We start from the raw sequence: 23,729 nt of genomic DNA, 5'->3' as shown, positions 1-23,729 counted from the left end.
ACCACTTCTGTAGTCATTTGGTTTCCCCTTATTTAGTTTGTTTGTGTTGCATTTTGTTATTTATTTTGTGCATTGTTTTTACTATTTGTGAAAGAATAGAATTTATAATAAAATAAACCAAAAAAATTGTTTTTTCTATTTAACAGTCTTTGGTAAGTGCTTTTATATTGGCAAGTTTTAATCTTCAATTGAAATAAATATAACAAAATCACAATAATTGCAAACATTTGTTATAATTTCACATAAACACACAATTTTATTAAAAATGAATTCTCAAGAATGTAAATAAAACCAAAAATAAAACTTAAATAAAGGAAGTTTACTTTTCATGTTTACAGTGTAGCTTAAAAACAATGTTGAACAATTTTTTTGTTAAATTATAATTTCCTTTAAAAAATCCTCTTGATGCAGTAAAGATATCTTGCAAATCTTAGAGCAGGGAGTCCGGTAACAGCAGGATTTTAAATATTTGTACTATTCTGTTAAAAACAGGGGTACATCTGCTGTAAGACAATGTGCTAAGTTTTATTTTAAACATATTCAGATATTTTGTTATCGATTCATAGGAAACCTACAAAAATAATTGGCCATTTTAATTTTCCGATAATTGCATTATTTTCATGATTAATTTTCCGACTCATTTAAGTAATTTCTTAGCCGGGTAAATAACCAAAACTGTACATATTGGCTATTAGCCTGGCACGCCACACTGGAGTAGGCACACACTATAATTCTACCACAGTTATGCAATTAACGCACAAAATTTGGGTTAAGGTGTGAGTTAGCGTTTGGGAGTAGGTGGGTCAAATAATATTTATTTAATTATAATACTTGACCCACCGTAGCCCCAACTCTAATCCGCACCCTAACCCAAATAATGCTTCTTGTGGTAGGATTCTAGACCAACGCCCCACTTGTAATTATATATGCATTTACCTACTTTGTAATCCGGGTAAAAATAGCGTCTCACCTAACTAAAATGCCTAAACCTATAGTTGCTATTTTTTCGTTCGAACGCCAATATAACCAATACCATTAAGGCCCGTTTACACTAGAGCTGCACTGAGCTGAGCAAAGCGTAATTTGCATTTAAATTCTATTGTGACGAGAGTTTCAAGCTTTGCTAAACTCAAGCCCCGTGCAGCAGCTGCAGCTAGCTTAAAAATACGCTTTGGAGCGATTTTCACGCTTTGCTAAACTCAAGCCCAGTGCAGCTATAGAAACACATTACGTTTGGAGCGATTTTTACGCCCAGCGCAGCTCACTGCAGCTGAAATGAAAACAATTTCACGCCCAGTGCAGCTCAGTGCAGCTCAGTGCAGCTGTAGTGTAAACGGGCCTTTATACCTATGCAATCTTGATCTAACCAAATTAATGCGATATAACACACAAATCTAACATATTTTAACTTAATTCGGTGTATTATACATATACGTTTGTATATTGGGTCGTTACAATTTGCAAAATTGCCAAAAAAAAATTAAAAACGACGATTTTCTATTTTGCTCCCATAAGAGCCCATTATAAATTGATGCAATTTGAGAAACATTTGAGCGCGCATGAATTTGAGTTGCACAACTTGTATAATTCCTATGGACTTTGAATTAAAGTAGTTGCAAGACAAGAATGCAACGTTAGGTTCCAACGAATGCTGCGAACTGCGAACTGGCTGAAATCCATCAGTGCACACTAAAAAGCAGCAGTCGTCTTATGACTTGTACTTATGACGCAACAATTAAATTGTAGACAAACAATCACGTAATGAAAATTACCACAGCTATAAAAATTAACACAATGTATGACAATCATGTGCGACCTTGACCATTGCACGTTTGAAAAAAACACGTGAGCTACGATCTCTTAATATTCCGCTTGACGGTTCTATAGAACCGGTGCGAACTGGCTGAATCCCACCACTGCCCTTATATATTTGTTAATGAATTAGTGTCACAAAAAAATTGTGCAAAAAACATGCCAAGGTTCATACATTCCTTAGGCTTAGGCAAACGCATCATTGTAGTTTCGGGGCGGGACCAAAAACTGAAGAATTTAGTCCAAAAATGCTTGTCACCAGAAGGCTGGCATGATTCTGCCAGCCTTTACCAATGTGTTGAAACCTACTTTGTTGCTCACATTCCAAAATTTGCGTAATACAATTACTAATCCATCCGCTCGCAGTGGCGTAGTCAGCCGAAAATCTTGGGGGTGGCCAAAAAGTTTGAACTTTATTGTTTAGCTTTTGTCATTGTACTAAAACTGCCGTAACGAACACAAATAACAATGTTAGCAAACCGTTTCGAGCAGTAACGAAATAAAATAGTAAAACTACATTTGTGTTTAGCAAACGTAATATGAACTGCATCGTTTGTGACGTAACAGTAGGCCTACAGGACAATTGAAGGTGCTGCATGCCTGTGATCGACTGTTATGGTACTGCTCATAAATACTAAAAAAAACAAATTATTAAGAGTAAAATGTTTATAAATTTTTGGGGGGCATGGCCCCTAAGCTCCCTGCTCTCTAACACATTTATTTTACACGCGAAACAAAACTACAATTTTATAAGAATTTTTAAAACCCATCTAGAATTAGTTAGATTTTTGAACGCTTCGAAAAACTCGTAATTCATTTCTATGGGCTTTAATATTCGTAGCCTATACTACGTCTTACTACAACTTCCAAACATTATGCCTTATAACAACAATGCATTAAACATTTCTTTTGTGAAAATTTTGTTACATTTCCTAAAAAGGTTTTGTGTTGCAATCCCAAGTACAATACGATTTATTACCTTGTATTTCATAGTCGGGCTTCCATATTTTAATGGCAAAAAAAACAGGATAAAAGTACCGGTACAATGCAAGTATGGTTTGACTTTAGACAATTTATCAATTTTTTGAAAAATTATGCGCATTTTCTGCAAAAGGAATGACAAAATAGACACGAAAACTGAATTAACATAGACAACACAACAACTCTTTTTCACTTACGGTTTTTCCAAATGCGATAATTATGTTCGTTTGGATAAGAACAAAATTCGTATTTGATCTGTATTAGTGCGGTACTAGCAGTAACATGCCCGCATAATTACAATTACATTGCAATTACTGTATAATATAATTACACAACAACAAATGGGACAAATTACGATGGAACATTTGAACTGGCGATAGCTTCCATAAAACAAGAGCAGCTTACGGCCATTCTGTTAAATCAGTTGATTTTGACCGGTGTTCTATGAAACATTATTCAAAATAATAAATTATGAGTTCTACCACGGAACGCTGGTTTTCCGCGGGACCCCGGTTAAAAGTCATTGTTGTATAAGCATGGCTCCGGAGTTCGTTAAAATTCTCCCGACTCCTGGCAAATGTACGATTTCGTCGAGTCCCGAGCCGACTGTGACTGTACAGCCTGTATTTCACCCTTTTACGTTACTAAAATAAGAGTGATATTCAGCAATTCATTCATAGGAATGAATGAATAGTCAAGTCATTATTAGAGCAAGTCAACTAGTCCAGCCCTTGTCAAAATAGTAAAAATTTAATTATTAAAACCGGCAAACTTCTCTGATTATTATGAGCAACTCAAGTAAAATATAACACAAAAGCAGCATATTACAAGCAAAGTCTTTGATGTGCAAAGATTGGGTTAAACAACGCAATTTTATAAATAATTGCTTAATTAAAACACTTTATTTTAACCAAAGTCATGTGTCCAAATGACTTAAGTCAAGTCAAGTCATTTAAAAACAGTGACTTAAGTGCACCGAAGTCAAGTCATTGACTTAAGTCATTACAACACTGAAGAATACCTTCAAAAATAAACACTAACAGCAAACTGATTATAAAAAATAGCTAGGCTAGCCGTTAGCTTAGCGGATACAAGAAAAATCTTACTATTTCGCCACATAAAAATAAACTACGGAAACTGGCCACAAAAATTAATTATCACTATGACGAAACAATTGTAAAAATGATAAAATATCCTTGTGGTTGTTTTAAAAGGACTCAAAACTTCAAAAAAGTGTAAGTAATAAAACAACTTTGTTACAACCATAATTCTAAATATTCTGGTTCAGCTGATTACCTGCCTGCTATCCTGAAATGTGGGTAACTTACCCAAGATTAAGAACCGCTGCCCTAAAGCATTAGAAACAGCACCACGGTTGAAAAACACTATATTCTGCGAAAACAGAAATTCAATATTATATTTTCTTGACAAAAGATGGCGTCTATTTAACGTTTGCCCATTTAAGGAGTGGCGTATTTGTTTATAAACAGATATTTTAGCGGGAGAAATCAGCTGTTTACAAGAAAGCAAAACAAAAACTTTTAAAAATTACGCGAATACACATAGATTTAGAATTTGGGATTCATCCTAGATGTGTACCGCTATTTTATGTTTATTGTGCAGCTTTTGTTTTTTTGGAATTGTAGTTGTAGCAGCTTAAAAAAAGTGTTCTGTTCGGGTCATTTTTCTAGTCGTTTTAAACGACGTTAACAGAATATTTTGAATATACCATCAACATCTGTTCGATGTAGGATATTTATAAACCAGCAAAAATCATTAAAATTACCAGTCACATTTGGTTCATTTCGTGGAAATGAATGCATCATTTCCAGTATTTTAGTACAGCTGTAAGTACCGATTTGCTGTTTGTTCATTGTAATAAATTTGTCAAAGGGTTCCTCTTTCACCCAGCTTTCTAACTTCAGAGAAACGAGATTGAAAAATAAAAATTTCCGGGATTCCCAATAAAATTATTTTACTTTCTGTGCCTAATTAAGCCCTTCTGATGTTTAAAATTTTTTTATATTAGTTTAAAACATTTAATTAGGCTCATTTATGTTCTGTAGTACAAGATTGGAAACTTTGCATTTTTCTGAGGGAAACTATTTTGCAGCTTGAAATTGTGCGTCTGTAATAATATTTCTGTTCAAATTTGCTCGGCTCTAATAACTCTATTTGTAAAACTTGCACGGTTGAAAATGGAATATTATACTAAAAACCAGTAGCGTGCCTTAAGTTTTGCGCGTTTGAGCATTTTATGCGCTGCTGACCGCATTTTACGTTGAGGCCCTTACTTTTTCCACGACGTTTGTCATCAGCATTACAATTTTATATCCGCACAAGTGCGTACCATCCCACGGGTTGGAAAGCACTGAACTAGATAATGGAATTTTGAAATTTTGTTGATATTAAACTCTCCAATTTTTACAACAACTCACTTGATTTCTTGAGAAAAGGGTAACTCTCCAACTTTGTGTTTAGTATTATTACAGCAGGATAGTTCTAGTAGATTTCCACTATACAAGGAAATTTCCACTGTGCCTTTGTATCACGTTTCGAACGTGATGTATTTAGTTTAAATGCGTCTGTCAAAATTGCCTTGTCACACGTTTTTGTATTTCTTTCCTAGCTGTCTTTTTTAAGACCTATTGTAACGCTGTTTAATAACAACCACCTATATATTAATGTAAATTAGTAGACTAAAATTCCCTTTGTTCACTATTTTAATAAATTGTGTTTGAATGTTTTTCAGAGTACACCACTGATACCAGTGATGACACATGTCCGTGTCCACACCCATAGTACTTGAGTTTACAAGCCAAGATGTTGGCTCTGCACATTGCACAACCGAGGTTATAATGCTATCCTTTGACGGAGTTAATTAATTTACTTCACATTTAGAAAACACAAAGATATGACTGTAAAAAACATATAAGTTTTGGAAGTATATAAATACATGTCTCTATTTATTTTTTTGTCGTATGTTCCGTTTGCCTTTTACTATTCACCTCTGATAACTAGCTATTTATTGTTACCTGAAATTGTTGTAGGTTTTTCGTACTTTACTCTTAAAACTTTTTCTTTTAATAAACATCACATCGGTATTATATGCGTGGTAATATCAAGCAGGGATGACGGCCTAAACCGATTGACAAAGATAGAAAAAATTGCAGGATGGATAATTCCATGCGTATTACTATCCAAAAAGGAGGGTAGCCAAACCCATCCCTAAAGTTTCAAAGCATATAGGGTGGAAAATTCCATGCCGTCAGACTGAAACTTACTTCTGAGATCGTGACAGACGCCACGCATATTGTCTTGGGGAAATACCTTCGCGCGTACATAAACGTTTGCCTTGGCACACGCAATGCATTTTCTGCTCGAACTGTGATCCGTCAATTTCAAGTAAAACACAATGATGAATGTCAAACTTGCTGTGTCGGTTGCTTGTAGTGTTGTTGGCCTGCTGCTTGCCTTTGTGGCCATATGCACTCCTTACTGGGTAAAGGTCGGTGATTTTCATCTTGGTTTGATTTATCCAGGTAAGCAAAATCACTAATTATGCTGCTTTGTTGTGTTTCTTGGTGATAAACTTAATCTATTGCTTTAAATCAGTGTTTCTTAACCTTTTTCGCGGCCAACCCAAGTACTAAGTGTATGTATAGCGGCGGAGCTTTGGCTACCCAATTCTCTGCACTAAAGTATAACTAAACACAATTAAAAATCAGCCTTAATAATTTAAAATATGATGGGTCAGCTATTCGTATTGCTTCCGCAGTTTTGTAAAGTTTAGAAGTTATATTGCTTAGAAACAATGTCAATAAATCTAACCATGTGATATTTTGCAGTAGGCGACCCAACAAAACATCGACAAAACTTTGGGTCGCGACCCATGGGTCGAAAAACACTGCTTTAAATGAATACCTGAGCAGGCAGCAGTTCGTAACGTAACGCTACAACAACTTTACACAATTCTCCACGTTAATTTTACTCATTTTTAAAAAACAAACTGAATGTAACGCTATGGTTTGGTATTAGGGCACAAACTATATTCAGCTAAATTCCCGATTATTTGCCTCGCAATCATTACCATTGGCATTGTGTCGGTTTACATTTTTTGTCTGACATTTAATTGTATCCTAGTTGATATTTCGCCATCAAAGGGTTTGTGTACTGTTGTAATGTAAAACACAACAAACTGTCTTGAAACTATTTAGTAATATGCAATTAGCGATATCTTGCCACGACAGTAATGTGTCACGACCACGTAAAAACCTTTGCAATAGCATATGACCTTACTAGGCTTCAGCTACAATGCATCTCAATGCGGTTGTTTTTTAAAGAAAAAAATCTATGTTTCAAGGGGTTGGAAATTTGATTGCCAGCTACACAGAGAAAAATCTCAACAGTGTACATGTTGCCTACCTAAGGCCAGCTAAACATGATCAAGTTCGACTGAGAACAAACAGATTACTGATTTGCGTAGTTTTTAAAAATGTTTACACATGAATGTCAACAGTCAGGGCACTAAGGATTCGCATCTACTATGTGATGTAGATTTGGATTGAACGCCAGATGTTTTAAGAGATGCATGGAAAAGTATTGCGAATTTTCTCACCAGTTTCGCCTAGACACATTTTAAAATCATGACACGTTGAAGTGTGAATTGCTTGGTTTAAAACAATTGCCGGGATTGTCGCTTTCAGATATCTTCGCTACATTTGCATTTGCTATATTAGCAATACATCCCCTTTAACATTAATTTATTTCTTTAACGCTAACTGGTGTTCGGGTTGGTGTCAGGCGGCCTGAGCTGACCAAAGTGATAAATACCGCGTGTTATATGCCTTGTGTAACGTTATAGGCAGTTAATGTGGCAACTTCAACACTCAGCGAGTCGAAGTACTTATACTTACGTAATACACTAAAATGCCTTCTGACTGTTTCAGAATTCAGAACAGAAATGATACCGGGGGTGGTGAGTTTGGTCTTTTCCACGGTTGGTTGTGCCTTTCTTGCGTGGGGAAGCGCAAAAAAAGACAAAGCCTCACTGAGAATCGGCGCCGGCCTGCTATTAATTTCAGGTATATACAAAGCAACATGAAACGAGGTGCAGGGACATCCAATATATGATGCGTTTTGTTCAGACACGGATGCCCGATAACTTGGCATTTTTACCAGAAAAAGTAGGGTTGTCTGGCCCATTAACTAATTCCGTTAGTTTAGGGTAAATAAAAAATTAATAAATATAATTAAAACGTATAAGTAGTGGTTCATGGTCAAGCCATATATAAACACTTTTAAAGGCTGTTGTTCAACTTTGGAAAACTAATTTGTCATCAACTGTTATTTGTGATAAATATTCTTTGCAACGTGGAAAACGCTTAGTTGAATGTAAAAAAATTGTCTTGGAACGGCACAAAAACCACCTTAGTATTAAACTTATACCGATCTGGTATCACCTTTTACTCCAAACCATCATAGTTTACAAAATCAAGGGAAGCACTCGAGAAATTATGTAAGCAACAGATTGGATTCTACTAAAATTTATTTAACCTATAGCTTATAAATTTTCAGTCAACTTCGTACCTCATGTAGATTGCGTCTGTTGAAACAAATTATTTGTTTTATGCTGTTTAACTATCCTACTAGAAAAATTGCAGGGTTACCAATTAACCAGTTAGCTAAAAACTACACAAACAAACAAACATCAGCCCTCAACCAAACATCAGCCTTCAACCTGGCATACAGTTTATTTATGCCTTAGTGACCTCAGTAAGAAATGTATTACTTCCCGATAACAATAACTTGTTTATACCATATTTTGTGTCTATACTTCTATTCAAATCTCTAAAAAAATAGAACACCCAAAATTTGAAGACCCGGTTCTTAATACCAGAAAGTCAGACTAAAGATTAACGTGATTGGGTCGTTTCTTTACTTTCAGCTTTGGCACTCTTGGGCATTGCCTGCATCTTTGCCGCGGCCATTCTGATGGCACAATCGCAGGCAGGCTACAGCTTCATTCTCGCCATACTGACCGTTACGCTTTTCTTCATTGGAGCCGGGCTGGCAATGCACTGTGCTGCTAATCAAATTACTCCCCCCGACGAAATGTCAGTAAATCTCGTTCAAAACGACACTGCTCTGCAAGTTATTTATTGATCTCCTCTTATTTAAGGAATGTTTAAGCGTTTCACGTAGAGACAGACTTGGACAACTAGATAATTCTAGTTTTCTAATTCATTGAATTAGAGAAAAATGCGGCTAATTCTAATTCTAATCTAATTTATGAATTGCCTGTGTGCTCTAATTCTAGTTCTAATCTAATTCGGATTTTTTTTCGGATTTTTCCAAAACTGCTACTTGGCCCAACGGCATTTTTAGTGACTGTGACTCAGTTAAACAACAGAATTTCAATTAAAACTCTTTGGTTGGAACGAATTGTATGTCATTTTTACAGTCTAAAAAGCATAAAAAGGCTTGAAAATTAGCACACACATATTTACCATTCGCATTCTTGTAAGAATACTTTGCGATTAAATTAAATTGTTTGTATGTGATTCTAGTTCAAATTCTAGTTGAAATTTGATTTTTTAGAAATTCGGTAATTCTAATTCTAATCTAATTTGAAAAAACTTAAAACATTCTAATTCTAATCTAATTTAGAAAAACAAAAACGCTCTAATTCTAATTCTAATCTAATTTTAAAAAGCCAAAATAAATGTAGTTGTCCAAGTCTGCGTAAAAGGAACGGGTTCAAAAAAAAAAAAAAAAAAGAAAAAAAAAAGGAAAATATATTTAAGTTGGCGGAATGTTTATATTTTTGTGAAATCCTTTACTTCGTCCTTTGATTTAAAAGGCAATCTTTATTTGTTTAGACATTGACACGCTTCATAACACAAATATGTTTGCATGTTTTTCGCTTTTTTGCTCATATAGTTTCATTTGCAGTTAGATCACATGTTGGAGTTGTAGCGAACCAGCGTCTGTATTTGTTATTTACCGTACTGTGTTTGTTGTGCGTGTGCTAAAAGTCTGTTAAAGTCTTTTTAGCGTATTTTCTGTTCCCTGCATCCCGCTCTTTAACTGGCTAGTTTTAATCCGCAACACATTCCCTTTTACTGCAACGTTAGTTGTATCCGAATTCTACAAAACCTCAGTCAACTATGCACTCTTTACTAGCAACACGTGTTTTTACTGCGCTGTAAGCCATTTTATTGAAAGCGAACTATGCTGAATTATGTGAATGTACAATAAATCTATAATCGACCTGACAGTATGCTCTTTAAATTACAAGGGCAGTTTGTTTTAGTTTCGATTCAGTGGAGTCAGATAGCACGGTGGTCATGTCTCACCTGTTGAAATATACATTGGAGACCCGGACGTGATATGAACACGCAAATAAATCCTTCTGAATAAAATTTTATGTATACTGTCGAGTTGCATAGAAAGTATGAATTCATTTGGTTTGCTAGCGCAGTTTCTCGTTTGTTAGTATTTTTAAGCTACGCCGATCAGTTATGATTTGTTGAAACGCTTGTTACCAAGATTATGCCAGCGTTATTGCTTGTTAAATTGATATTTGATTAGATGTAATGCAGTGAAAAATCGTTTGACGCTTTAAATTGTTAGTTACGCAAGACTGTTATAGTTATTGTTGCGAAATTATGGCCTTTTTGGTAAAGTTTTCAAGGTGAAAATATTACGATCGAGGTTAAATACCTCTCGGGATATCTAATCTCAAACCCAATAAACGGATAGATTCTATCTCAATCAGCACTTACAGAAGTCGTTACTTCTAAAGTGTCAAAGCCACTGCGGCTATTGTCTCTGGCCACGCGTTATGGTGTTTGATGTCTTATATCTCACCCAAAATAACCCGACCACTTTATCTAAAATCTCTGCGTCACTTAACCGTTATGTTTCACCATAGAAGGAAAACAGAGCAGAAGGCCAAACCTTGTTGCCAATTCCCAACATAACGCGAGATTTATCTCATTTGTGACTTCAAGCGAGCATGCTCTGGGTATTATAAACCCATGATTTTTAAGGCCTTTGATACCTCATTTACCTTTCAGACGGTGTGAGATAACTGTCATGTAGCCCTTAACTGTCAAGTTACTACCATGTAGAGAGTAACTTTCTAGAAAAACCTTTTTTTTTGTCTGCTATTTAGGGAACCCATCAAATGTGGACTAGGCGATGTAATCTGTTTTCGCGTTTCTGAGATTAGCACCTTACCCCCTTTTAATTGGTATTTTAGAGCAAAAGACTCTAAGCAACTAACTTCAGTTTTGTGATTTAAAATTCGAACTGCGTTTTAAGAAGATAATTTTTTGCATTATAGGCTATTCAAAAGTGTTTTGCATTGTTGTTTATTCTGCCTTTTAAGTACCATTTCAGACGTTACATCGTGTCGTACAACCAGCTACCCCTGGAGTTGTTCGTTGGCCGCCAAGACAAGGAATTCATGAAACCTCTTCGCTCTACTGAACACCACGATCCCCAACACGTGCTGTTTTCATATTGCACAAATGTCCGACGTTCTGCGTTTGCTGGTCGACTCGTGATCGGATCCTGGATAGATTTTAAAGAAGAAGCACGGCCCAACGAACTGCTAGGAACTTTTTTCGTGTTCCTGAGGGAAGGGGGATGGTGATTTTTCCTGCGTTTTCCATTAATTGTAGAGCGTTCAACTTTTAACCCAACGACCACAGGTTGAAATCCCTCACCAGTCAAATGTAAAATTGAAACAGAAACTATTTACACATAGAACAAGTTTCTTAGTTAGGTTTTTCCTTATTGAATTTTTTTAGCAGTTTATAAATAACAATTCAGGCTATTATTTTATGTACGTTATTTGATTTAAGCCTTTAAATGCAATTAGTCACTTGTCTCCCAGATGGACTGATGTTTAGCTGTCGAGGTAAACAAAATTGAATTTTTTTTTTCTTTTTGCAGTCACTTGAGGGCGCAATCATTTAAAATATTAAAACCTTTTTAAAATTATTCTTTTCTCCGTTTGGTTTGCAAATATTTTGTCTGTGTTTTTGTGGTACAGAATAAAGAAATAGCATAAATTCCAATCACATCCATCCTTTTACGTTTGATCGAATAACCAGCGATTAGGTTAGACGTGATAATAGAACCATTGTTTAATTGCTTCCAAAGCATCTTTTGTTCATCTTTTACCTAACGATTTCTTCCTTTTTTTATATTTCATATATGTTGCAACGATTGGTTAGCTTTCAAATAAAAAAGTTAATTTCGTGCTTCAACAAAAGTAGTATTTTTACTCAATCACAATTTTTCATACGGATTTATCATTTAGCTAAAATGTGAACTGCGATTCTAACGTTAGACTCAGTAAAAAAGTGCAAAAGCGTTTATATTAATTGTAAAAAACATTTGCGATATAGCCTACAAACTATAGTCTGTGTTTGGCAGAATTCTAAACGGCGACTCAACCTAAATTTGTGCTACGTTTAGTATTCAATTAAACCTGATTTAAGTGTTTATCTTAACTTGTTTCTGATTTTCGGATAAAAAACACCACCTAATGCAAGGGTTATGGAAGGGTTAACGGCGACCCCCTGAAAACCTAAATGTATTTAATGAGAAGGAGCCAAGGCGTTTTATCTGAAATAAAATAGTGTTTATTAAAAATAAATTATTTCCTTTTTCTCATTATACATTAGAATTTCAAGTAGACCTTTATGAACTCCTTAAAACTAGTCAAAATACCCCCAAGGGGTGCACAGAACCCAGTTTAAGAACCCTGCCCTAAACCAGAGGTTCCCAACCTGTGAGTCCCAAAGGTGTGTCTAAGCCTTCGCCGTGTTTTATTTGTTAATAGGAAAATAGAAAAGAAAAACTTATCATTAAAAATGCCTAAACAGTGCGGCGTTGTAATTGCACTTGCTACAGCGAACCAATCGTTCTGGTGGCTTCAGCATCACGCTTTGATTTCAATGCTGATGCACAGATTTAGCCAAACATTCATTTTTTTTTTCCGATTTCTAAAGACCTGTTTTGCGACACTTGATACAACTGTCAACCACTGACGTAAAGACTAAGTCATCATATATATTAAACCATAAAGACGAAAATAAGGTACTCGCGAATGCCGTGAAATGTTTTATTTACAAAGCTGATCAAAATGTAAATACTGTGATAAAACAAGTATGGTACACGGCTGATCAAAATTTGTCCAAGTTTCTTTCAAATCGTCGAAACTTTGTTGCAGCCCGATGACGGATTACGAAGGTCAATAATTGTATCCACCACCTAAACATAGATACAAATTGTGTTGTTTTCCAGTTCTGGCACTACTATGCCAAGAGGTTTTAGTTACCAAGAGTTTTTGGTTGAGTCATAGCACTTTAACTACGTTATGATCAGTGGTGGGATTCAGCCGGTTCGCACCGGTTCTATAGAACCATCTCACGAAATTTTATGAGATTAGCGAACCGGTTAGCATTATTGGTTACTGTCAATGGATTTTTGCATCTTATCTGAGACTGACACACCGATTTTTGATATCCAAGCAGTTTTCAAAATGTGCAATTCTCAAGTTCGCATAGTGTTAAATTTTTTTTTCATTAATAATTTGTCTGGAAATTGCATTGTAACGTCATAAGTAAGTCATGAGACGACTGCTGCTTTTTAGTGTGGCTTATATAACTTTTTGTGATAGAACCGGCTGAAAAATATGACTTTTGTGATAGAACCGGCTGACAAATATGACTTTTGTGATAGAACCGGCTGACAAAAATTTTGAATCTCACCACTGGTTATGTTCCATATTGACAAATACCGTAATATAAAACATTTGATGTCAATGTTCTGCAAGGTTTGCACTCGACATGAAGCACCGATACTAATGTGGCGAGAAAACTTTCCCAAGACTTTACACAACAATTAATTAGAAGTTGTGCACTTGTGACTTCGTATTTTGTACCGATAACGATACACGCTATTTTGAACTAAAAATACTGCTCTCCCATGCGATATTAAACTACTACGCCTAAAAAGACAAAATTAAAACGTGTAAACTTTCTCTAAATAGCTTGTGCGCAATTGATTCTACCCAAGTCCAATCTTATCGGGCGGGTAGATTTGATTTAAATTGGCAAAACTTTACGGTAAAAGTGTTTTCTTAATCTGGGGCGACCAAAAATTTGGTCCAATTTAATTTGCTTGGGGCGCCGACTGAAGTAAGTTTTAAATGTTTAGATTTACTGAGATTGGTACTGAGTATGGTTTCTCCAATGCTTGAGATTTGAGAAAAAATTACCAAGACAGGGCCCATATAAATTATATTCAAAGGTATTTATTCTAATGTTTTCAGTTCAGGAAGAGATTTAAATCGCCAAAACTTTTCTGTCATACTGTAAAAAAAGGCTGAAAGACACTGATTTAAAGGATAAGTGACGCGTTCAACAATTAAATAAGGTTCGCATATTGCTAGATGTAACGGTATTTATTGCCTAAATTTCTACGTTATGAGTTTACAATGCACAACATGTAATAGTATGAATGCTAGCTGTGGGTGGATAGATTGCAATAAACGGGCAAAAACATATATTTTTAGAGGTGTATTGTTTGGTTATAACTTTTACTAGGGTCAATATCGTTGGTCTTAGTACGTTTTATCGGTAGGCATAATTTTGGTTGAACTAGGGCCGCATCCCCCGCCTTAAAACGGCCCTGGTTACGTGAGAAAACAATAAAAAAATCTTATTATTTATTTAAGGTATATATTACGTTCGCATTCCGTGTGGATGTTGCAGGATCCCCTCTCAGTTGTTTTTCCGTAGCAGCTTGCTTGTCCAGGGCCGTTGGGGTAACCGTAACCGTATCTGTAAGACGAAGAAGACCGGCAACTTCTGCGTCGGACCCGAATGCCCCACCTGCAGGTTTTCGAGCAGTCGCCCCAGTTACTCCAGCCCCCCCAGCAGCTGTCCCCGTAGCATCGTCTGGTCTGTTTGGCCGATCCGGAGCACTGGGAGTCTCTAAGTATCACTTTGGGGGCGTCCCCGCTGCGACAGGTCCTCGTCTTGGTCCGCCTGCCGTTACAGCCGGGAAGACAGTGGGACAACGGCGACCATTCCGTCCAAAAGTTCGCTGCGGTTAAAGTACGTTTGTATGGATGTGGATGTGTGGCCTATACAGATCTCGGTGCACTACGTTCAGTAAAGTCGCGCGTTTTCAACCAATAGTTGATCAGGTTGCAGCCGCCCTAATTTCTTATTGTTATTCGCGAAAGCTTACAGCGCAAATATAAAAGTCTACAGTTTTAAAATAGAAAGGTTTTATCTTAATAGAAACCTTTTTGATAGCGTTTTTTTTGTCTAATTATAAATCGTAAAATCAGATCGAACTATTGAATGACAAAATGTGTTATATTGTTAGGTACATTATGCACGGATCTGCAATGTAGCTTGATAATAAATTGCAAAGCCAAAAAGGTATTACAATGTTGTATTATAATGTTGAAATGCAACGCAATATTGCCTCACAGTAACACTGCTCTAATAAAAGCCGTGTATAGTTTTCAGGTGCTTATAAACAGCCCACGGCTACAAGCGCATACATGCACTTGACTATAACACTAAAGAAGATTTAATCTTTGATCCGAGATGGAATCCACGCATAGTTTTCACGGCTGCTAAATTAGGAAAACACGACGTGTGCCTTAACCAACACGTGACTGTTTACTCTATAAACAATTTCCTCAGCCCAACCTTGTCTCTTGCAGTAATTTTAAACTATTGCAAATCAAGCAAAAGTTCAGCTTTCGAAACAAAACATGCAAAGGGGCGTGATAACAGCTCCTAAGAAGCACCTGCTCCACTTCTGCCATTTACAGACATAAACTAAACGGGAGTCGATATCTACAGCAAACTAAAACGATGACGTCACACTATTTGAGGTTTTTGTCCCCCAATCAAAGGCCCCTGGGGTTGCAGACTCATTGACCTGTTATATGCACCCACATACCACTCTACGCCAAGTCTGTAAATGTGAAAATTATACGATGTATCGTTTTTCTATAAAGCGTCCGACAAAAATCGGTCTGAAACATATCATAGCAAACATATAGAAAATCGAAAAACGGCGGCAAAAACATGATATGTCCCGAAAATAAATTTTCGACCCATATAATAATAAACTTACGCGCCGGAAAATGACGCTGGTTACAGATTTGGATGGACTGACGCAGTCTGGATCCGGATCTGGTCAGATAGAGCAGCTTTTGCGCGTAAGTGATAGGTCGATAAGACAAACTCGAGTCGTCTTTTCTGTTGGAAGGACATATATATATATTGCCACTTAACCTCATTAAGCAGCTTCTTTTTTAGTTTGGAACACTATATACGGGTCTGTTCATAAGTTTAATGGTGAAAATAACGGCCCAAATAGACGTTAAAAGCGACATGATTTATTTTCAAACGTTTCGGCAAATTCTCATGCCATCATCATCCTTTTTAGTTTTTTTCTAGAAAGTTCCTGGTTTAGGGTTATGTATTTTAAAGATCGACAACGATCCAAATATATCACCGATTGCATGTTCTAAAATGTTGATATAAGTGCTGCTTATTTGATCTACTGTTTTTCCAATGTTATATAAAACACAAACGCGATATTTTGTTCAATGGGGATTTGATGGCATTCTGTGCTGGACAGAATACGAAGCATCTATTGAATTCTGTTGGGCTGATGCAGAACCCGATGAATTAACATAAAGTGATTTGGCCAGATTAGTTTTGCCAAGCAATTCACGCCATCTTATTTGCATATTTCTCTTCAGATTGATTAACAGGCTGTTGACTATGTTCTAAGTTTTCAAAATTTGTTACGAACTGTTTTTCATGCTAAAATTGTTTTTATTTGTTTCTAGAAACTGATGATTTTTTTGTCAACGAAATTGATTGCCTTTCTATATACATATTAATAAAAGACTGACTTTATATTACGCATATGTCAAATTATTTTAAAGAATACTTCCGTTCTAAAAGAATATTTTTTTGAAATATTTTAATAAATATTTATGTAGCTCTATTGTTCGCCATGCTGAATTGGATCCTTTGATAGTAGACCGAATTTATTGTATACATTAGGGCAGACCTGGGCAAAACGAGGTAATCTTATGATGCTCGCGGCTTGATTTCTATAAAACCTTTTGAGTAAAAATAAGCCTTTACGTTTTTCTAGTAGTTTTAGTATATTTTATTGAACAAATTACACTTGCGAGAAATCCTCTTCATCATTCCATACCAGTTTGTCAGAACTACCTATATTTGTAGCTTTTTTTACAAATAAATACACTTAGAATAATATGTTTTTTTCAGATCCTTTTTTATCCAGCCCATCAAGACATTTGCTGTTTCTCATGTTGGTCACCTGTCAACTCCATTAAAGCCGCTACATTAGAGTGAATGTGGTTTGGATTATAAATAAATGTAACGATATCTGCAGGGAAAGCAGTGGTTGCGAGTTACCTCACGACAGTGGTGGCCGCAATGACAGGTATCAGCTTGGCGAGATCGAGCGAAGAGCCTCTCTCAACACACTTGACATAATTCGAGTTGACATCCTCCAGTCCGGAGTAACTTTGCGGCTCTTGGAGTTCCCGCTTCGTTCGGCTCGCGTACGTGTCTGTGGAAATATCGCGAATTATAAGTGTGAAGCTAGGAGCCTATTGTCAGCATTGACATTTTTCAGAAAGTTTACTTTAGGTCAGGGGTTCTTAAACTGGGGTCCATGAACCCCTTGGGGGTTCGTGAACTAGTTTTAATGGGTCCATGAAGGTCTAATTGAAATATTAGTGTTTATTTAAGAAGTAATCAATTTATTAAAGAAATCAATTTAATTAACAATAAGACGGTTTTCCACTGAATGTATTTAAACTCCATTTCACTTTCACAATTTTGGACCAAAATCAGCAAATTTATGAAGTCTATTTGTACTGTGACCTCATTTTATGACGTCATTTTTTAATTTTTTTTGCCTACAGTGGTCCACGCGAGATGAAAGAAAATTTTAGGGGTCCACGGTAAAAAAAGTTTAAGAACCCCTGCTTTAGGTGGTACGCAATTGACGCAACTTGAATTTCCGCCAAATAATATGTATTCCAAATTCAGGAGTATTGGTTATTGCGCAAAATGTTGAGATGACATTACGTGAATATCAGGCGGGGGGGAGGGGTATGACAATTGTTTTAGAGATGACGTTACAAAATTAAGTCATAACGCGACGTCACAAAATTACGTCACAGGGCTACTTTAAAATGTGACGTCTTAAAGTTACATGTAAGCGTAACGTCACAAAAAGTAACCTTATGCAAAACTTATTTGTTAAAGTTTTAGATTGGACAGGTGTTACTTTTAATAGAAAAGCTATAATGATTTAATCGGTTCGCACAAAGCGCAAGACGCCTTTATATTGTTTAAGCTCCCAAACTTGTATTTTCAATGTTGCCATCGGACGCACGACGCCTTCGGGCGAAATTTTTTTATCAAAATAGGCGAGACATTCTAGCTACAGCATAATTAGATTCGCAAAGAGCGTGAACTTTTTTTTATTTCACTCAATTAAAATAGGCAAAAATACAGTTTGGGTGTCAAGGCCATGTCACTATAAACAAAAATTAGATATGCATACACCGGAAGGAAGCCTGCAAAAAAAAATAAAACCTACATACGCCCCTTGCCACGTCGCTAAACAACTTTCCGATGCATCTTTTAACGATCGGCAGGAGTTTGTTGTTACCCACGTACTGCTCAACTTCCTGTCGCCAACATACGGCGTTGTCGTAGCCGCTTTCCAATCTATGTGAGTAAGGCAGAAGTCTGAGTTGTTGGTGTTCAACCATCAATTTTATTGCAACCCATAATATTTTGGCGGGCTCCGAATAAAGTTAAACGCAAATAGAGTCTAATGTATTTTTACTATCGGCGGATATCTTTAACCATTTTTTGTTTGTTTTAAATTAAGTGTTTAAATCGCTGTTTTAAAGCGTATTTGCTTAAGCGAAGTAACGTTATTAATTTTGACACAATAAGTTTTCCATTTGTTTAAAATATACCACGTCTTTTGTGATTGTGGCTAGGAGTTATTGGTCCGGAATAAAACCGTTCTTTGTGTTACATCTCGTATAATGGTCGGACTCTTTATATTGTTATACGAGTCGACATGATTATTTTTTGTTTTTCTTTTGTCAGCCGATATATTTAACGATTTTTCGATATATATATAAGCAAAATACATGTCTATTCGAAACACCGTTTCAAAGATTATACAAAGTAAAGTTGAATTTTAAATAATAAGTTGTCTATTTGCTTAAAATCCGGGAGTGTGCCGTCTATATTCCATAATCTAATCTATGTGCAGTATAAACATATTTTGTACTATTTTGCATGCCAATTTTTCGGCAACATTGTATTAACTGGTAAATATCCTAATTAACCTTGGCAACTTCGAGTATTTTCTTTACAAAAAAAAAAGTAAGTCCGTACCCACACAATACGTCGCGGGTTCCCAAATACCAATTACTGTGATCGAAAGTGTACTGGATGTTGGAAAGCCAGTCAAAGTCGCGAAAGTTGGCCTTTGAAAATAAAAGGTTTTAAGTAGGCCTACGATATCACAGCAATTTAAAAAAATGGTAATTTATTGTTGCTTTAGTCCTAAACTGCCTTCACTGTCAGACAAAATTGAGTTACTAAATCTGAGTTCGTTTACTTCTAAATTTATATAACGCAAAGTTAGTAGAATTACTATAGGATCACATTTGTAAGTATTTGAATTAAATACAAACTGAAGCTGTAAAGACGTTAGACAATTAAGTAATATAGTTTTGAACTGACTCGACTTTCTATAGAAGTGGTTCTTAAACTCAGTGCATCCTCGGGGTATATATACATGGACTAGTTTTACGTCTTAGGCCTAAGTCAGTGGTCGGCAAACTGTGGGCCGCAGTCCAAATGTGGGCCGCAGAGCCATTTTTAGTAGGCCGCGAGTTACTTTTGAATAGCTTAGTGTTATAATGTAGTTGTTGGCCGCGTGATACTCGTACATTCATTACATTTTATACTTTTTGGCCAACTTTAAACTGTATATAATTTAAAAAAAATTATATTTCTTTTTTCGTTGTATAGTATGTTTTACATTATTATACCAGTGTTTTGGGCACTAAGGGCCGTGTAATATTTCATCCTAAAATCAAATATCCTGAATCCGCCACTGTTTTCGTAGTGGTTTTACGTAGTGGGCCTTTAATACCTCTTTAAAGAGTACTTTGGGCCGCGACAAAAAAATTGTCCGACCAATTGCCTAAGTAAAGACTTGGAATAGAACTTGGCTTGTTTGGTAAAAATGACTTTAAAGTACTCTTTTTTAAAAATGACTTTAAAGTTTAAAAGTGCTACAAATTAGTTTTTTATAGAGCTATGCATGTCGTTGTTAAATCCAGCATACCTCTACTTCAAGGCAAGCACTCATGTACTTTTGTGAATAGAGATCGTTGTGTCCTTGGACCTCGCGTTTTTTTCTCTTTGACATGTGACAACCTGCACAACGTGATATAGCTTAAACTCGATAATCAAACTAATTTACATGCCTTTCGAAAATCTAACATTTTTAACTTTTAGGACTTCTTCGGTTTGTCACATTTGCCTGCTTCCAACACCAATATTGAAGCCCTATGCCAGCGTTTAAAACGCTTTGAAACGACTTACTGTTTTCATAATTAAACTTAGAGCAGTTATCGGCATTTTTGTCCAACTCGCGGCGCGCGGGCCGCATTGTGTTGTATAAAACCTAACACGGTTGTACTATACAAAAATGAAATGCGTTTCAGTAATTAAGGCATTCGATATTGCATTGCGGCCGCCAGATGTTTACCTGTGTCGAGTGGCCCACCACTTATTCTCACTTTCAGTAGCCTTGATTTAAAACAATTGTTTTGACATCATTAAACGTGTCGAACGCGCAGTATTTGATGTAGGCCCAATCTTATATTTTTTCTGAGACTATAATCGAGCCTAAACCTAAATGTTTGTTTTTGCGGACCTATTTTATCAGCCCAAAGGTGTCGTACCATGGCATGATACAGCATGTAATCTCACTTTTCGAGCTTCGCCCAACAAGTCCTTTGTTTTAATTTTTGAAGTGGCAATGCGGCCAATTCTGCAAAACGGTTTGTCAGCCCTGTCTTAGACTTGTACTATACAGGTTCGAACACTGAGCACTGATACCAGACCTGCACAACTAGACGTTTTCACACTTTTAAAATTAGATTAGAATTAAAATAGGAGCATTTTAGTTTTTCCCAAATAGATAAGAAGTAGAATATACTAAGTTACTAATAACTAGAAAATGAACTAGAATTAGGCTACTTTAAATTAATTCACAATACACTGAGTTTAAATCCCAATTTATTCTGATTAGAATGTGACTGGTAAATATTTTTGTGCTAGCATTGGTACTTTTTATTAGCCTATGACTTTTAGAAGGTATAGTTCACTCACAAATCGTTCTGAAGAAAGAATATTACTACCAATTATTTTTCCCGACTGAGATGCTAAAAATGTTTTTGGACAAAATAGCATTTAGATTAGAACTAGGAGTAGACCACACAAGCAATTCACAAATTAAATTAAAATTAATTGTATTTTGCTCTAATTATGTGAATTAGTTAACTAGACCTAAAAAGAACTTACCAAAACCTGCATTTGCAATGCTGAGAAAAAACAGCAAAGTTAAAAGTCGATTCCCCGCAAACCTAAACGTCATGTCTATGCACACAAAATTTATACAGCCAAGAGGAACGTCTGTGTACACAAAAATCTCGGTTATACTACTTGGGAAACAAAAGCTCTAACTGTCTTTTAAAAAAACATCTTTGTGTATATCACAAATCTTCGGCATTCCAATAATCCGCCAAACATTATCTTAAAAAGTAGTGTACGACTGACCTGATGGCGTGTCGCAAACTCTATTTTAAGTAACTCCTGCAGGCTTATTGGAGAAAAAATCTCTCACGTCTGCGGGTTCTGCGGGAACGTGCACCTAGCACATTTTGTGAGGGAAAAGCCGCATTTTAAAACCATGCGCTGCGATTGTTCGGACATAGTCGACGGAAATATTGGAATTTACGATTTTTTTCTTTTTTTCACAAGTGTTGTATAATTAAAACCCAACATGGTTGCATTATACAAAAATGAAATGCGTTTAGTGAATAAGGCAGTGGTTCTTAACGGGGGTGCCATTTCTAATGCTCAAGGGTGCCGAGAGATATTTGACAAACTTAAGGAATCTGATATTTGCTGAACTCTAACAACATTTTGTAAAGATTAGAGTGGAATAAATCCAATTATAATTTCCTACGTTGGGTAGAGTTGGTGTGTGTTGTTCCAGTTCCGTTTATTTGGACATTCTATTAAATTACCTATACGGAAAAGTCTTGTAGGGGTGCCGCAATCTATTTGTTATTTCTGAGGGGGGCCGCTAGCCAAAAAAGGTTGAGAACCACTGGATTAAGGCATTCTATACCGAACGGTGCTTAAGTAGGCTATGGTTGAAAATGATATCGCCACCAGTGAGTTATTCTGTTAATTCAAAAAACTTGACTTAAGTTAACCAAAGTCAATTTAAAAAATAAATTGTATGCAAAATGTATTTGTTTCTTTAAATGACTGTTTTGGGGCTTTGTAAAACATTAATCTGAATCGAACGAGGTATTTTTCTAATTGTGTACAATATAGTTCAATATCACATGAATTGGACAGAAATGTAACTAGCTGTTTTTAGTATACTTGACTTGGGTTTAGTTATTGTGCAAATGACTTGAGTAAGACTTCAGTAACTTTGAAATAACATAATGAGGTGATTTATTTGGACGGTGGTGATTGTTGACATAAAAATAGATACCGCTCACTTTAAAGAGATCCATGGGTATTTCCAGTTCTTCGAAACGACCTGAAGCAATTAATGCACTGATTTTATCAACAGACCGCAGCACATCTGCAATGCGTTTTGCAGCAAGCTGAAGTTTGTTGTTGCTGAGCGAAATGCTGCGAGCGAATATTTGCTTGGGCAAAGATGCGTATCTTTCATGGACAAGGCCCTGTAGCATTCGTTTACATTACCCGTCGTAATTCTGCGCTGCCCAGTCTGATAACCTAATGCACGTGACCATTGACCATCGAGGTGAACAATATCTTTAGCGAGCGGTCTCTGCCGTTCGCGATTGATTCTAGTTCATTCTATGATAGTAGCGGCTTTAATCACCGCCTTACGTTGTCCTATGAACTAAGTTAAAACTATCAACATACTTAAAGAACAATATCAGCTGGGTAAAGTGCTTTATTTGGAGTCAGATATACACCAGAAACGTGTAATGGGCTCAGGTAGCCATTGGTCAACACCTTAAAGCAGAGTTTCTTAACCTTTTTTTTTTGGTGGCGCACAAAGAGACATTTGAAAACGTCGCGGCGCACCTTGCGAGCGAAGCGAGCGCGAAATTTTTGAGGTGTACCGGTATTTCTTTAAAATTGCTTACAATTTTTTGTTATATAGGCTTTATAGTTGAATATCTTTAAAGGGACTATACTAGCCTTGAAACCAAAATAAGAACAACAGCAACTTAGGAATGAAAGACAGTTAGAAAAAAGGATAAAATAGGACTACATAATAGTCGTAATAATGACGAAATCGAAATCAGACCTAAATTGCCTAAATAATGCCTATAGAACCTCTTATCTAACCCCAAGCCCCACCTAGAACTATCACCAACTCCCCTAATATTTTCAACCCTAACCCAATTGCTAACACCACAAACTACCCGCCCATAAGCCCAAACAGGGGAACAATCTAGGTCCAAAACAGCGGTAGCCAAATGTCGACAGCAAACGGCCAATGCCAGACAG

The 23,729-nt window shown here is 36.2% G+C and overlaps 2 protein-coding genes across 2 annotated transcripts; one reads left to right on the top strand and one right to left on the bottom strand.

Annotated features, from left to right (window-relative positions):
• Window positions 1-6,177: 6,177 nt before the first annotated feature.
• On the top strand, window positions 6,178-10,070 carry LOC146161599 (uncharacterized). Its single transcript, XM_083385558.1, has 3 exons — window positions 6,178-6,335; window positions 7,743-7,877; window positions 8,741-10,070. The coding sequence occupies exons 1-3, from the start codon at window positions 6,209-6,211 to the stop codon at window positions 8,956-8,958; spliced, it is 480 nt and encodes a 159-aa protein (XP_083241684.1). The 5' UTR covers window positions 6,178-6,208; the 3' UTR covers window positions 8,959-10,070.
• Window positions 10,071-12,926: 2,856 nt separating this feature from the next.
• LOC146161598 (uncharacterized) lies at window positions 12,927-21,628 on the bottom strand. Its single transcript, XM_083385679.1, has 8 exons — window positions 21,522-21,628; window positions 20,278-20,369; window positions 19,317-19,408; window positions 18,499-18,629; window positions 17,301-17,457; window positions 15,976-16,100; window positions 14,563-14,922; window positions 12,927-13,083 (listed from the first exon to the last, which is right to left on the bottom strand). Exons 1-8 carry the CDS (start codon window positions 21,592-21,594, stop codon window positions 13,064-13,066), a joined length of 1,050 nt encoding a protein of 349 aa, XP_083241805.1. The 5' UTR covers window positions 21,595-21,628; the 3' UTR covers window positions 12,927-13,063.
• Between the last annotated feature and the right edge of the window lie 2,101 nt (window positions 21,629-23,729).

This window comes from Ascidiella aspersa, chromosome 3, assembly GCF_963924565.1.
Source record: "Ascidiella aspersa chromosome 3, kaAscAspe10.2, whole genome shotgun sequence".
In the NCBI taxonomy this organism is placed as follows: domain Eukaryota; kingdom Metazoa; phylum Chordata; class Ascidiacea; order Phlebobranchia; family Ascidiidae; genus Ascidiella; species Ascidiella aspersa.
Note: the sequence above shows the minus strand (reverse complement) of the source record. Positions and strands in the feature narration are given on the sequence as shown.

Coding starts and splice junctions, on each gene's coding strand:
- LOC146161599 (XM_083385558.1), top strand. CDS start 6,209: ATGATGAATGTCAAACTTGCTGTGTCGGTTGCTTGTAGTGTTGTTGGC. Junction 6,336..7,742: donor TCTTGGTTTGATTTATCCAG/GTAAGCAAAATC, acceptor TGACTGTTTCAG/AATTCAGAACAGAAATGATA. Junction 7,878..8,740: donor CGGCCTGCTATTAATTTCAG/GTATATACAAAG, acceptor CTTTACTTTCAG/CTTTGGCACTCTTGGGCATT.
- LOC146161598 (XM_083385679.1), bottom strand. CDS start 21,594: ATGACGTTTAGGTTTGCGGGGAATCGACTTTTAACTTTGCTGTTTTTT. Junction 19,409..20,277: donor GTGCTTGCCTTGAAGTAGAG/GTATGCTGGATT, acceptor TTATTTTCAAAG/GCCAACTTTCGCGACTTTGA. Junction 13,084..14,562: donor CATCCACACGGAATGCGAAC/GTAATATATACC, acceptor ATCTATGTTTAG/GTGGTGGATACAATTATTGA.